The following is a 15,712-nucleotide window of genomic DNA, read 5'->3' as shown; positions in this document are numbered from 1 at the left end:
TGAGAATCATACTTGCCGTCGGTTAATTTTTATCAATTATCACTTGTGCCTCTCATTGTTATGTGCAACAATTAGCTTAAGTTCTGCCTTGACTCGCACAAAATATATATTGACATCCTTGACAGCTGCTCAGATGTCACCACTGGGCTGATTTTTACAGCATTGTTAAAGGTTAAAAGATGGTGGCTATTATGTGCTATACACTGCTGGGCTATCTGCATTGCATCCAGGCAGTCAGTCAATGCAGGTCTACGTCTGTGGAAATATAAGTGGGGCAGTTATGGCAAACAAAAAGCTATCAGTGATTCTGAAAAGGGAAAAAAATCGTGAGGGGGTCAAACGTCAATGGCAGGGAGTAGGAGAGTGTTTGGTATTGTCAATAATGGATTCTGTGTTCGAGGGTGGGATATTCTCAGTGAAAAGCTTTTGGTGGGCGGGATGTGGTGGGCTAAAGTCATTCATGCAAGAGCACTATATCATGTACATACTGATAAAGCAGTGCAAACACATGATTAAGATCAAGAATGTAGCATCTTCCTTTTTTTCCACCTTGAAATTAGGTGATGCTACTGTGTATTTTCTTTCCCCCCACAAAGAAAGATTTTATGAAAACTAAAAATCAGTCAAAATGTACCTTTTTATCTATCTATCTATCTATCTATCTATCTATCTATCTATCTATCTATCTATCTATCTATCTATCTATCTATCTATCTATCTATCTATCTATCTATCTATCTATCTATCTATCTATCTATCTATCTATAAAATTGAAAACCTATATATTTTTTAACAAAAAATAGATTTTTCTTTTCAGTATGTACATCGGCATATGGGAACATCCATTCTTAAAAGGTTGCATTTAATTATTTGACTGTAACTAATGCAGTTAAGACAGATATTCACAGTTATTGGTATTTGGAACAATATGGTGAGTGTGTGTATTGATCAGACTGGGGCTCTGTCAATAACAGTGGATGAATCTAATTATGGTTCCTCTCTGTCTACTCAGTTAACTGCCAGCATGGGAGCCCTCAGTCTGTAAGTCTAGTATGAGCTCACACACACACACACACACACACACACACACACACACACACACACACACACACACACACACACACACACAGTCAGAGCCATAAAAGCATTAGGACACTTGGCTTCGAGTCCCACCTCCTTCCTTAACATCCCACCATAAAGCTTTAGTCCAGGTGCAAAAGTAAAAGCAAGTATGATGGCACCTCCTAAAAGTGCTTATTAGTTTAAACAATCAAATGTCTTTTTTAAAAAAAAACACTGTATACAAGTTAAAGATTTTCTTTGGTGTTTCCCTTCACACTTTGTTTTTTTTTTCATATTGATTCCCCTCCATTTTAAACCTATTTTTTTTTATCCTTAATATGAGACACTGTGGTTGAATAGGGTAGAGTTTACTGATGTTTTACGCATGTACGTATAAAAGACTTATGATGTCATTTTTCCAGAAACCTAGAAGACAATAGAAAAAGTTCAGTAAAATAAATTAAAATATGTAATTAATTACTTCTGGTCTAAAAGAAGAAAAGACATGATAAATTAAAATAGACCAAAATATGAAAATTAACTACCACATGATAAAACATGCCTTAAAACACAGCAGCTTTATTTTGTCTGTGAAATGCTATTATCTCTGAGTCTTGATCTGAACATATCAGGAACAAAAAAAGTCACTTTGAATACATTTTGAGTACTTTCTTTCTTTCTTTCTTTCTTTCTTTTTTTTAAACAATATGAAGAAATCGTGCAGGGGTAAGCTCACATGCAATTAAAGGGTGACCTGCCAATAACGTGTCATATAAACACAAGTGCCTCATTTTCGCCAATTTATTCGTCATGTAGAATTCACACTTTCTCACGTGAACACATCTAAAAAAAACAAAAAACAACAAAAAAAAACCCCAAGCTGTGCACATCATCGGCACACAGACTCACACACAAAACAAGCTTGTGTCTTTGTTTGCTCACTGTGTCACTCCACTCAGCCGTGTGTGGCCGTTGAGGGACTCCCCTATCTCCACAGGTTTTTGAAGGAAAGTCATTTGAGTTCGAAATCTTCTTCGGCAAGTGCAACACTTCATCAAGGGTGAAGACTCCCTGGCTATCAGAGATGTATCAGTTGGTCTGATAAAGCCCTTGCCCTGCTCCCCGCACACAGCAACATCCCATCATAAATAAAAGCAGCAGAAAAGAGGCCTTTGTCACTGTTTATCTGGACTGCTTTTCTTCCTCGCCCTTGATTTCCTCTTCAGAAAATTGATGCACCCTTAAATTGAAGCGGAGAGCTTGACAGGTAATGGTTAGTGTGATAACTGCTCAGATTTCATCAGCCAGGGCTTTTTTTTCTCTCTGTGTGCAATTGTTGGAACTTTCAGATAGATTACTAGATTACCTGTCATCCAGTGCATCAGATAAAAATGCAGAGTTGAGGAGATGTAGCCAACACTGGAACAGATAGGAAGAAAAAGATTTGGATAGAGAATGTTAGACGTGAAAGGAACGGTGAGGACACAGATTTACACTTATCTGATAGGGTGGCAAATAGAACATATTATTACCATCACAATAACAGGCGCTTTTCTCCTGGCATGGAGAATTGTGATTTATATTATGCGGTTTAAATGGTGAGAATGCTATATATGCATATAATTAGCGGTTTCAAGAAAAATAAATAAATAAATATCGCTTCTTTGCCTGAATTAACCTGGTTCAAAGCCTGATATTTTGTTTTGTGCTGTATTTTAAAGATGTATGTGTGAGGTGTGTTGGTGCAATAGTTCTAGAAATGCAAATAGGAGGGAAAAAGTCTTATTCTGTTGTAGGAAGGTTTATTGATTATTTGTCAGAGATGGAGAGAAAAGCTATTACAGAAAAAGAAGAAAAAGAAAGAAAGAATTCAAATCTGCATTTAGTCTTTGCTCCATCAATGTTATGGTAACCAATAGAGCTGAAATCTTTGGCAGATGTGTGGCAGCAATTTTTCTCAGCTATTATAGCATTATAAACACTCGGCTAGAGTTACATAAAACATGCATATTTTTGACTGGGAAATTTTCAGACGAGAGAAACAGCTGTGCTGGCCTTACAATGCATTAAGTATTTCATCCCTTTTAGATGGTTAAATTGTGCATGAAATGTTGCTGGCGCAGGGTTCTCCCGAGCTGGACTGATTAGGCAACATCTGTTACATTGGGAGAAATCCGTGTCGTTTCTAATTAGCTGTCAGGCTGCGGATACGTTGTGCCTGATGGTGCCGAGGATCTGCCACAGGTTCCTCTCCTCGTCCTGTCACCTGCTTGTGTGTTCCCTCCTCCCCACGTCCTCCACCCCAGTTCCCCTCTCCCTTCCTCTCTCCCCCACTCACTCTCCCTCACACACACATACACACACTCATCAGCTGTAATTAGAGAGCAGAGTCCATACAAAGGAGTGAGCCGGGAGCCAGGCTTGAGCCCATCTGTGCAGCCCCATCATCAGTGAGCTCACAAACTCCTCCAACACTGGGGGCCGCTCCCGGGCTCCCAAGCTCCCGAGCCAGACCCCTGCACGCCGATCATCTGAGCATGCAAACTTTCTTCCTCTGCCTGCCTCACGCCCGTCTTTATCTTTCTTCTCTGCTTTGCTCTCTTTCATTCCCCGCTGAAAGGAAATCTATCGGCTCGGAGCTGATTCATCTTGCTTTAATAAGGCCCAGATGCTGGTAAATATTAAATGCACTACAGTGAGGAACAGACAACACTGTGACCAGCTATTGACAAAACACAGCATTAGAGGGATGGAATGAGCTGAAATCCATATGGACAAATTAACAAACACAGGAAGGTGTCAAAGAGACACCCACAACTAATGCTGTTTTCATTCGCACACTTGCACAGTTGTTTTACTCTCACATTTCTTTTTTTGCGTCCGATTTAATTTCCCTAAATCTGTTATCATTCATTTTTAGCTAAAAAAAAAGGACATAAAAAATACGGCTGACCTTCTAGAGTTTTATTTCATTCATTACTGATCTTGTGCACAGTATGCTATTGCTACAGGTCATCTCCAGCAACAGTCAACACAATATCTGTCTGGCAATTAATTTCAGCAGCTAATCGATGATTGTTTGTGTGCTTCAGTGGAAAAAGACTTCCCTCCCCCTTTTCTTTTAGCATTTTATGCATCGTCACATTTTGAATCTTTAAGACAAAGCACCCCAAAAACAACATTAAAACATTTAAAAATAATAAATAAATATAACTTTAATAGCTTAAGATAACTAGCATCTGCTGTAAGACGATATTGAGAGTATCAGCTGGAGATATGTAAGGAGGTAACTCAAAAACTCTGTAAAGTCATTAACCGAATTTCAAAGCAAATTGTCTAAGGAGCTGGGAGCTTCCACAGAATGTAATAAATTGTGTAACTTTGCAAAACATTTATTGCATTAAAAATTGTAACGTTGGTCTATTTTAAATCAAAATGTTGAATTTGTTTTATGTTGGAAAAAATAATCTTATGTTAACTTCCACCAATATAAGAGCCAGGAATATATATATTTCTTGATAACTAATACACACTTCAAATCTGTGACAGCATGGTTTTGGAAAATTTAGACTCATTTAGAGTTTTTTTTTTCAGGCAAATACACGAAAAGAAGAATCTCCATCATTTAGCCACGTCTATAAACATGTGCGCCCTTCCTTTGTTAAAGCAATAAAACAAGCTAATACTTCCTCTTTCCATCCTTGAACCTCTCAGTCTCCCTCTTGTTCAATCATGACATAGTCAGACAGCATACACATCTGTCCCCTTTGGCTATTCCTGACAAGTTCAACTGGAGAGCCTTTGAGACAAGGGGAGGGGCTGCAGGGAAAAGCCAAAAAGTTCTGCCTGAGTGGTGCCTTAAGGCAGCAGATGAGACACAAAGATAATGCTGGGTGGTTCTCATAGCCCACAACTGAGGGATCCCACCTTAAAATCAGGTGGTTAATTTGAAAGTTGACAAGCAGGACTTGTCATGTACAGTGGAGTATTAGTAAGTCATGTTCATTCAGGTGTCTGAAACATCAGATGGGCCCTTAAAACAGGCACTCAAACACTCCACTGTCCATCAGTAAGGAGACAATGTGCTGACTGACTAATACAATTTGGATCATCTTGTGTCTGCTGTATTAATTTGTGTGTGCAAAAAAATATGCGATAGATGTGACACTTTCCTTGTACTTTAATATCTACAAAGAATATAAATGTGTTTTTATACATCAGAAGCATCAATAATGCTCTCCTGTGTTTTAATTTATCTCAGATAATTTAAAAAAGGGTTAACAAAAAGTCTGCATGCGTCTTTTTTCTGAAAATATCTTGCAAGACATGAATTCTACATAAGCACAACTAAAATTACCGTTTTTATTTATTTATATTTTGCTTTGAAAGAAAGCTTCTTCACTTCTTTAATGTTAATTTGCATCATCTTATGTGAGAAATCAGTCGACCTATGTGGAAAGAAAAACCAAGTCCTGACCCTGAGATATGTAATTGTCTTTCACTGAGTATAAAATGATGATGAAGAAAAAAGTAAAAAACAAAACAAAACCAACTACTCTTTGAAGTAGAAGCAAGGCTGTTGCAATTCTGCTGCAAGCAAATCAAAGCAGAGAGGAAAAAACAGTCTGTGACCAAGAATGACAGGCCTGAGAGAATGTCACAGCAATTGTGGGGCCATCACTGGCAAGAGATGATGGGTGATTGCTTTGCGTTCCACGGCAAGTCCATCCTGGAGGACATTGCGCACCCTTGCTCATCTGTGGCCCAACCTTTGGCGCTGACATTTAAAGTGTTGATTTTGGAGCACTTATGCTAATTGTTGTAATTTTCCTGATGAAGCGCCATTCTGATACCTTGATGTGGCCAAGATAGTTTTACATTTTCTATGTGGTCCTCTTTGCCATTTGCACTGTGTAGTGTCAGCGCAGAGTGCTACTGAAAGCAGACAAAATTGCAAGCAAATTGCATCAGATTGCCAACATTGTGAAAAGGTAAATTGCTTGCAAATCTATTTAAACCACTGGCCTATTTTCATCAGCTATGGTACTTGGTATTCATGATTGCTTAATTGGCGACCTTTTCTATTGTGTAGTGCTTTATGGTGCGATGGAAAACGATCTTTACCAAACCAATTACCCTTTTTTTTTCTCTGCACTACTACATTAGAGCTGTGATTGCAACAGCTAGTCCTTTGTAAATGAACTTTCTGGTTTCAGAGAACAGGCTAAAGTGTCATTTGTTTGATATGATGTTGTTGAGCCTTTTTTTTTTTTTTTTAATAAAAAGCAGCGCTAAAAAGATGGACTGTTTTAGTTATACCCTGTACACGTGTGACAGTAATAAGCCCATAATAACCTCGTCCATGTGAGAGACTTGTTAAATATAAAAAATATTTTGTCACACTATCAATCATGTGTATTTACCTACCGCTTAGGCTTTATGAAGCTTCAGATATGGCCATTTGAACATTTCCTGCAGTTTTAGGCAAGACCTCGGTGGGCTGTTAAGTTACATTTGCTGGCAGTTGATATTAAATATGCTGGGATTTAAATCTGTCCTCTTTCTTATTTACAGCAATTTTTTTAATGTGTGGTGGTTTACAGAACTCTGCAAACCAATTCACTATCACAGAAAGCCAGTGCCGTTCTAGCAACTTTAATATTATCCTCAATGCTGAGAAATTAATTTGAATCCCTCTCGTGTTGGTTAACTGATCAATACATTTTTCACCAGCCTGACCGTCCACTGCAGAGTTCCATTTTCATTCATTATTGTCTCAAAAGCATGATAATGAGAAAGTCCCCCCCTCTCTTTCCTAGACAGACTTTTTGCAGTATTGAATTGAAGTGCTGTCAGTCTGCTCACTTCTCCTCTGCCAGACAGGCCAATAGAATTAACCCTGGATTAACCCACCAGGCCCAAGTGCAAGGTAATGGCCTTGGCTAATGGCTGTGGCTGCCCGGTGCCAGGTACTATTGACTCTCGTTGGCACAATTTGTTCCATCTGAGGGGCAGCGTGACAGCATGGTCATCTCTGTACAGCTGGCGTCCATTGCCACTGCCAGGCGGAGATAATGTTCAACCACGCCATCGAGCCAGGATCATAAGGAGCAGTGTTCTCTGGCCTCATCTCCGTCTTGACAAACATGGGAAAGGATCCTTTAGGAAAACATGCTTTAGAAGAGCTTAATTTATGTATTTTTGAATCTTTGTATTTGGTCCAAGAGAAACAGTAATACTCTTCAAATGGTGATGCAGTATAAACCACCGAAACAGTTGGTCATTGATTTAGCAGCTTCCAAGCACTTAAAAGATTTCAAGATGTTATCGTCACTCATATAAAACTGGCAGGTTTGAGGCTACAGCAGGCTTTATTTCAGTCCACTCATTTTCTGGCAGCTTTCTTCATCTAGTCACTCCTGTGTATAAACAGCTCTCATCCTTAGTTTTTTTTGTGCTCATGTCTTTGCCTGGGGTGTGGGAGTGTAATGCAGGTGGGGGGATGAGAAAGAGGGCTTAAATCTGTCTGAACAAGGAAGCAGTCTCCTCCTCTTCAGTAGATTAGCTTATTTTAACTTCGGTCAGGCTTTTACAGAGGCAGAGGACGGGGTTCGGTGTGTGTTTATGTGGATGTGAGCGAGGGGTGCTTATAACCCCTCCTGCCATTTTAGCAGACCTGAGCTCTGAATGGGAATGTGGAGGTGAGGGAGGGGGCTGTAAATTTTCTCTGAGTCAGGCCAAAGCTGATTGATCTCTGAGTGTAAAATCGATAAGTAGACACTGTCATTTTTGTAAAGGATGACTTGGAAAGAGAAAATAAATTAAGACTCCCCAGATCGGACTGGATGTGCACACACTGATGGTTTGGTCTAATTAATTCAGTGCACTCCGTATTTTGGTAACGTTGCGTTCGCAGCTTCAATCTCACAGGTGCCTAGCCATGGCAGGCAGTGCTGGCAGCAGCAGACCCTTTATTACACTATGTATATTTCATCGCAAACATGCAGAGAAATCAGACACGTGCCCTTGCACTCCCTCCATGTCTTGATTCCTGATTAATCTCTGTTGTTATTTTCAGACGTACATCACGTCAGGGGTTGATTAAATCAGGAATTGAAAGCCATTGTCTTTCTTGCATGTCCCTTAGCAGAACTAATGTACCTGCTGTGGTCATTTGTCTTGAGTTGTTATAAGAAATAAAGACTGGTGCACTTTTCTCGTCCACAAGATATTGCACGAAGATTAATTTACTACTTCTCATCTCTTTGCTCCTCAGTTTACTGTCTGCAGTGTCACTTGTAATATTTTTCATGCTTAGATATGCTGTTTTCACTTATTCATTCCTGTTTCACCTTGATCCTCTCATCTATTATATTACGCTTCTTCCGAGCACCGGGAGAATATAGTCCTCATGCCTTATTGGATTGATGGTTACAGAAACCATTGCATAATATCAACTTTCAGTGGGCCATTTTTCACTGCGTTTCCCCCGATGTTTCATTTGATCAGCACTCGCGATTTTCTCTGTGTTCACATCTCCAGCTAGTGTCTTTGTTTATACCCTTGTGCTCTGTGTCATGTAGGACATCCTTGCCTGAAGTGGCGTATGCAAGAGCAGCGTGTGTGCGTGCGCGCGTGTGTGTCTACTCAGTGGCTTTTATCACTTGGTCTCTAATGTGTCAGATGTTACTCAGGATCCACTCATCATGCTGCTGTCTCCACTGTTCAGCGGGACCATTAAGGACACATCAGGCTATCAGGAGGCAGCTCTCGGGGACTGGCAGGCATTAAATACTCCCTTTGGCCTCACTTTGAATGATCTACAGGTCAGAAGGGCTTTGCACATGGCTTGGGGCTTTAGAACAATCACTGTGGGATAGAAACCTGACAGATTTGCGCATTATACATGTGGGTCAACCTTGCAAGTTTATAGCCTTTTGAGATATTTGAAGGGTCTGCCGTATGGAGCGGCTAATGCTGAAGGCTCATATCTCTCTTGACTACGCTCGAGAGAGAGCCAAGACTAACTAGACCAGATTTATCTTGGTGTGTAAAACAAAGGGGTTCTGAGACATGTGTCTCGCGAAGTAAAAGAGTAATTCTTTAAACCATCGACGTGAAAGAAGATAATTTGTATGTGAAATACTCATTTAATTCGCATTCACTAAGCAGGTTATCAAATTAAATCAGGGCTCTGTTAGGCCTGCCACTTGGGCTTTTGGGCCCAGCTTCATGTGTAAAATTGGGCAACAAGAGATTTGGGAGAGCGCTTTGCACACTCCTGTCACGTCATCTCTTGGCTCCCCTCAGGAGGCCGATCCCGGGGTCAGTGCTTGTGGAGAGATGCCTCTATGGACTGCCACAGGGCGACAGGGCCACAACACCATCTCCAGCTGGGCAACTTATTACAGCCCCAGTCTTTCTCAGCCCCTCCTCACCTGCCCCAGCCATTCACAACATCATCAAGCCATCACATATTCATGAAGCTGGGGGCTGGTGGAGTGTGTGTGTCTGTGAGCAATTGGTGTGTGTGTGGGGTGGGGGGGGTACCAGTGCGGTGACACTGTGCAGCGGTTGCGGCAATGGTGCAGTGTTTGGGAGAGTGCAGTTGGAGCTGTAGGGGGGTGAATCTGCAGGTGGCTGTCACATCCGTAATTGCCTCATACTTCCCTCTGCAGCGTAAAATTGTTTTCATTATGTGTCATGCACACAGTGCCAGGCAAGGGCCCCTTGAGAGCATTCCCAAGAGCCAGAGGGAGGAGGCACTCCACTTAAACAGCCGCTTAGCTTCAAATAAGAAAGGAGAAAAGGAGCAGAGAGAGGAGGTGGAGGAGGAGGAGGACAGGAGAGAGGGAAGGGGTGTGGAAAAAACAGAGGAAGCTCATCATTAACTGTGTTCGAACAACAGCAGACAAGTGTGAGCTCATGCACAAAAACCAGGCAGAGCTTATCCTAAACATCTCAGTTACCAGGGGGGAGTTGTGTGGCTTCAACCATACTGTGAGCTCCTGGAGGGCTTCCGTGGTCAGAGGGGGGAGAAAAACAAGGAGCGGGAAAAGAAAAGGAGAAAAAGTTTCCACCTGACTGGAGTTCCCATGGTTTACCATGCAGGAGGGTAAGCAGGTTTCAGCAATAAACTCAGGCATTGTCAGGCAATAATGCTCAGTCAGGTCCCTCCATTGGGATTCAAGGGTGTCTTTTTCTCTGCTCCCTGCGCTGCACTAATCACAGGCCTACTTTGTTTAATTGCAGCAAAAGGGAGAAAATGTGTTCAAGAAGTCATCCTAATCCCTCCCCTTTACCCCCTGCTCCCTCACAGCAACCCCCAGCCAGATTTGGCTTCTCCGTGCTCCGTCCCTCTCTTCTGCTCCACAACGCCCCCCCCCCCTTTTTTTTTAATGAATTGTGGGACTTAAAGACACAACAAACAGCAGAACTGTGATAAATAAAGGATAGAGCAGAGGGGGGATTGTGATAGGTAGGGGCCTGAGGTGTTGGCTGCTTATGTATGAAAAATCACTTCCGCTGGATTTAAATGCTTGCAACAAGTGCCATTACAGTAGGTTTTTTCCCCACTCCCTCTCTCGCTCTCATTTTTTTTTTTTTTTTTTGTTGATGTTGCTGATGCACAGGTGGTGGCGGGGTAGAAGGATCAGATGAAAAAGTCCCGTATGCAGCCAGCTGCTGTTAGCTCCACGGGCAACGCAGCCTCGAAATCATCGCTGCTGCAAAAAGCACGTCAAAGCTCCCTCATTTGACACAAATTCACTTCTTCTATTTTTCAATCACAGATTTAGAAACTTAAGGTGCTGTGCATTGTACTTGATGACTCTGGGGTCACGGGCCCCCAGGGGGGCAAAAGAGGGGATTTATCAATCAGGACTCCTCGTCTTTCTAAAGCTGAATAAAAAGCGACCCATGAAGAGACAAACCAGTCCCCTTTTAACTAAAGGCTTTTCTTATTCATTAGATCCGGATTCTGGCTTCTCCCTTTACCTCCTTTTCTAGAGAACGAGGCATCTCAAGCATAGAAAACCACTGAGTGGAAGGAGACAAATATCAAAAAGATCCTTAAACTAAGGTTTTGAATAACATCATAGACACTGTGCCTGCTATGACTGACTAACACAAAATTGTTATTGTGTTTTTTTTTAAATCACTAACAATAAATTGCAAATGTGCAGCCATCATTTAAAGGTAGCTGATACTCAAGGATTCACAGAAAAGAAAAATTGTGATTAAATTCAATTTTTGAAAATAATCATCAGCTGCTCTGTGTCAATCATTTTCTTTGTCTGACATAACAAACAGTAATTTCCATTTTTCTAACAAAGAGAAAAAGTAAAAAAAAAACCCAATATAAATATGGTAACATTTGAAAAAAAAAAACACTACTTATTCCACCAAAATGCCAACAACTATAATCACGATTCTCTATCATCAAAATCTCTGCCAGAATAAAGATTACTTTAATTTTCTTTAAATAAGCTCACAATCTGTATTTTTTTTTCCAAAATAAAATCTTCTAGTGTTTTGTTATTATTTCAACAGTCTGTTACGGGTGTTTATGCCTGTTTTAGGCAAATCAATTCAAAGTTTTCCCAAACTGATGTGAACTGATGCACAAGAAAACCCCCCACAAAACACTCTTGATAATTACACAAAAGATCCAGTTTTGTAAACACGTCAAAGCACCGTGAGTGTCTAACAGACTCTCCACGCTTGCGTCGAGAATGGTGACAATAAGAAGAGGACACAGTTAAAAAGAAATAGCTTCATAAAAAAAAAAGCCCACACTGAGTATGTACTTGTAGAAACCCTTCTGGTCTAAGTGGCTGAGGGTTTAGATGAGAAAATCCACCCTAAGTAAACGACTTCCCATGTGACCTGGGGCAAGTCACTTAACCTCTGTCTTCATGCCCACCGCCCAAGTTTAAACAAGAGGATTGCTCAGTTCCATCCCCATACACTCCTCGAGTCCCCTCTGACCGAATCATTTTGCTCAGGATGAAAAGCCTGGTGAAAAGCAGAGCTGTCAAAACAAACAAATATACTTTTTTTTTTATTACAGTGCCAACCACAGGCAACACTTACAAAGGCTGCTAAACATTAATATTTCCTATTCCAATCAATTTGCTCAAAAACGCAGTAAAACAAATCAATTTCTTATTAATATCCACCCTGTGACACCACATGGAAGTGATACTAACAAAAAATACCAGCTCAGAAGTGGCAGTTGCATAATGACTGTTGTTACCATCTAACCGTTTGCACAAAAACTGCCCATTTGAATCACTCGGCCATCTTTGTGGCTAAATTTGGATCTTTTCTAACCTTGTTGTCATTTTATGATATCCACATTGTCTCACAGTTTTATGATTCTTTTCCTGCTTTTTCGCTTAACTTTAGCGAGTCTAACTAGAAGACTGTTGCGAGCCAGTGAGAGCTACTGGTGCCTGTGAATGTAGCATTATATGGCCCAATCTCTTTCTCACTCCCTGAAAGACTGTTTAAATGGTTTGGTTTATTATTGCCCAAGGAAGGCTAAAGGCTTCTGTCAGCATTTGGGAGAGGGAATCACTGCCTCTTTACTGGACAGCTGTTCCGGCCTTACCCCACTTTTCATATGGATATGTATGTTAATGACAGGCAATGGACTGGAGATGAAGAGGCCTGAGCGCTAGGCCCTCTCTTCAGCGCACTTCTAAAGCTTCCACAAAAGGAGCAGTAAAAGAGGCTGCAATGGTGAAGCTCCCACTTTTGTGCCCTGAATTAGTTCTGCAAGCAATGAAAGTGATCTTTTCTGGACGACAGGGGAAGTCTGCCGATGGCTGGACCAACTCATTAGCACAAAAGTCTGTTGGGACATATAATTGACTGACGCAGATCCCCCGCCTGTCACAACACAGCATAGACTGTGGGATAGCACACATACTAGAAAAATACCTATCCTCTTCAAAACTCACCTCACAGTTTACATTAGACCTGCCCTCCCCCTTTCTTTAGGTGCTATTGTGTTTACTTCCTTCTTGCAAATATCACATCCTACAGCCTGCTGACGGCTGTGAAGCGCTGCTTCCTGTTGATGTCATTAAGAAATATCGCACCTTTTGACATTTGTTGACTTTGACTTCACTGGAAGACAAAAGTAAATGTTGTTTGGGTGTGTTTACTGTTTTAGTTTCAATATCTTACATTTAGGAAACCTTTTGAAGATTGACCAAAAAAGAATTAGAGTAGATGAAAAGACTATTCATCTTCCATTTGTCATTATAACGTTTGTAACAAATTGCCTTAAGCATTTGAGTTTTTGTGGGTGTTTATTTTACACCATTTTTAAAAATAATAAATGAACTAATATGTGTGCTGACTGGAATATCCAAATTACTTTCTGGATATGAAGCAGGAATCTTTTTCTCTCTCTTTCTCCTTTTTTTATAGACTGGAGTAGCAAACATGCTCTGCACACCAGAAGCCCCTAATGGCTGCATCATGGTTAAATTGACTGGAAAATGCTGTTTTAATTTCCATGTTAATTGAAATGGACTAATTGTTAATATATTCTGAGAGCAAAGTACTAAAATGGAAACATTTTCCCAAAATTTAATCTCTGCAGAAATGGCTTTGGAAGCGATCGCCGTTTTTGAACGCTTCTCTGACCACGCATTAAAAATGAATCACAGATAACCAAATAATTCAAATCTTATAAAGTTATTTTAACTTTTTGCACACCAGACAGGAATATCATTTTTTCCCCTTTCTTCTTAAATCCAGATAGTGTAAAGGAGTTTACTTGAAAACAATTGCCATTGTTTTTCCATTTTTAGGCAGAAGAATTTTGTCAAGCAGCTAAATAGGGTATTCTTCATGGTCTCCCTTCTTCACAGGCAACTATAGAAATTAGCCCTACGTTTCTCGGCTCTCACACATGGATACACACGCTTGCATGGACACAAGAAAAATTTCTTTTCTTCTGTCAGCATTCCTGGCCAACAATGGCTAGATTAGTGGACGTGAGGGCCCCCTCGGGGGCACGTATTGTGGCACAGAATACCCTCGGCAGGAACAGCTGGTAGGGGTTAATGGCTACTGAACCTCTCAGCCGGAGCCCTTTCTCTATTGTGTGTTCCGCTCATGGGAAGGAAGGAGGCCACTGACAGCTTCTGGGGTGTGAGGAACCCTCAGAACAGCACCCGGGTCACCCCAAATGGGGAGCAGGGCAGAGGGTGGGGAAAGAAGTAAGGGGGAGGGGGATGTTGATGCTTAGGGTGGTAGGATGGTGGTAAAAGGGAAGTCTCTGTGGACCAGTGACCAAAAGCTGCACAGCTACACAGCCAGCAGTAGAATTAGCATCAGTGTATATTCAGCAGAAAACAAAAAAAGGCTGGACAATGGGAGTGGCAAACTGTACACAAAGAGGGACGGGACTGAAGATGACAGCGGGGAGGAGGGGGCAGCTCAGCGGAGGCTGAGTGACATCAGCTTATCATGTGACTTGATGTTTACATGAAATAAAAGCACAACCAGTATTGTAAGATTAATTAGTGGCCAGAGTCTCTGTAGCATCTTAATGATCCCGTTGCCTCGTTTCATTGAGGCAGCAGGATCAGCTTGTTGTGAGCTGAGGGCTGGGGTCGCTCTGCTGGGGCTTCTATCCTCTGCAATAGCCCCACGCATTAGTATTCAAAGCTGAGAATACACAGGAGTAAGCAGTCCTCAGATGCTGCCCCACGGTTGTCTGTGTGCTTGAGCTGTGAGAGAAGCTCTCTCATCCAGTCCTCCTGAAGTGTGCGTGTTTGTGTGTGGCCTGTGTCGCCTTGTCTTGTCAGCATCACAGGGCTCTAGCCCCGCCACCCCGAGGAGCCCCTCTGTCAGAGCCGGAGGGACCGCATCCCCGATTTAATCCCCCAGTTACTCACCCCCCGCTGGGCAGCGTGGAGAAGCCGTTCTCCCTGATCCATCCAAGCCTCTCACACCAGCGGCCACACTCATTAGAGGGCTGATTATGATAGTGTGCGGGTGCAATGTTTAATCGACTCTGACACCTGATTTGCCATGTTACAAATCCCGTCATGCAAATTGAGCCATTTGTGCTGTTTGATATGGAGAGATAGGCTATGAAATGAAAGATTAGCCCTGAAATGAGGCACAGGGGATGTGTGCCCTCTGCTCCTGCCGCTGTGATTACATAGATGAGAACAAGCATCTTTTTTTGGCGCCGGTGTATCGCATCGGGACAGGACGCATTAAATTAACATGGTGTTTTTCCTTCCCGCAGGAATCAGAAGAGGAGCCTATCAGTGAGAAAATGTCTCATCTCGTCCCCGACAAACAAGGGCAGGGTAATGGGCCTCTGGGAGCATGCTCTTTGAAATCACACCAGCCTGTGACAACTGATGTAAATAATTCAAATGTCCTGAGCCTCTCAGGTTTGGAGTCTGCATAATAAAGGCAGTGCAGCGTCTTATGTGGCTGCAGCCAAATCAATGCATGGACGAAATTGTTCTATAGCAAAGCAAATGTAATTTCAGCCTTTTAGTAGTCGGGGAAAAGAATCATTGACATGCTGTCGGAAAGTATTTCAATTTCACTGTAAAGACAAAACAAATTGCTGATATCGGTGCAGCGTTGCACTGAAATTGCTGGGGGT

General features: G+C 41.7%; 1 protein-coding gene across 1 annotated transcript in view; it reads left to right on the top strand.

Moving 5' to 3' along the window:
* abcb5 (ATP-binding cassette, sub-family B (MDR/TAP), member 5) overlaps window positions 1-15,510 on the top strand; it is a gene marked incomplete at its 5' end in the record, with an annotated part of 36,217 nt that extends 20,707 nt beyond the window's left edge. The window contains 2 exons of the mRNA XM_082552934.1: window positions 1,013-1,041; window positions 15,341-15,510. Coding sequence (XP_082409060.1) covers window positions 1,013-1,041; window positions 15,341-15,434 — 123 coding nt within the window. The 3' untranslated portion in view covers window positions 15,435-15,510. The remainder of the gene's footprint in view (window positions 1-1,012; window positions 1,042-15,340) is intronic.
* Window positions 15,511-15,712: the final 202 nt, after the last annotated feature.

The sequence above is a fragment of the Aulonocara stuartgranti genome (genome assembly GCF_965226115.1).
Source record: "Aulonocara stuartgranti genome assembly, chromosome: 11".
Taxonomy (NCBI): domain Eukaryota; kingdom Metazoa; phylum Chordata; class Actinopteri; order Cichliformes; family Cichlidae; genus Aulonocara; species Aulonocara stuartgranti.
Note: the sequence above shows the minus strand (reverse complement) of the source record. Positions and strands in the feature narration are given on the sequence as shown.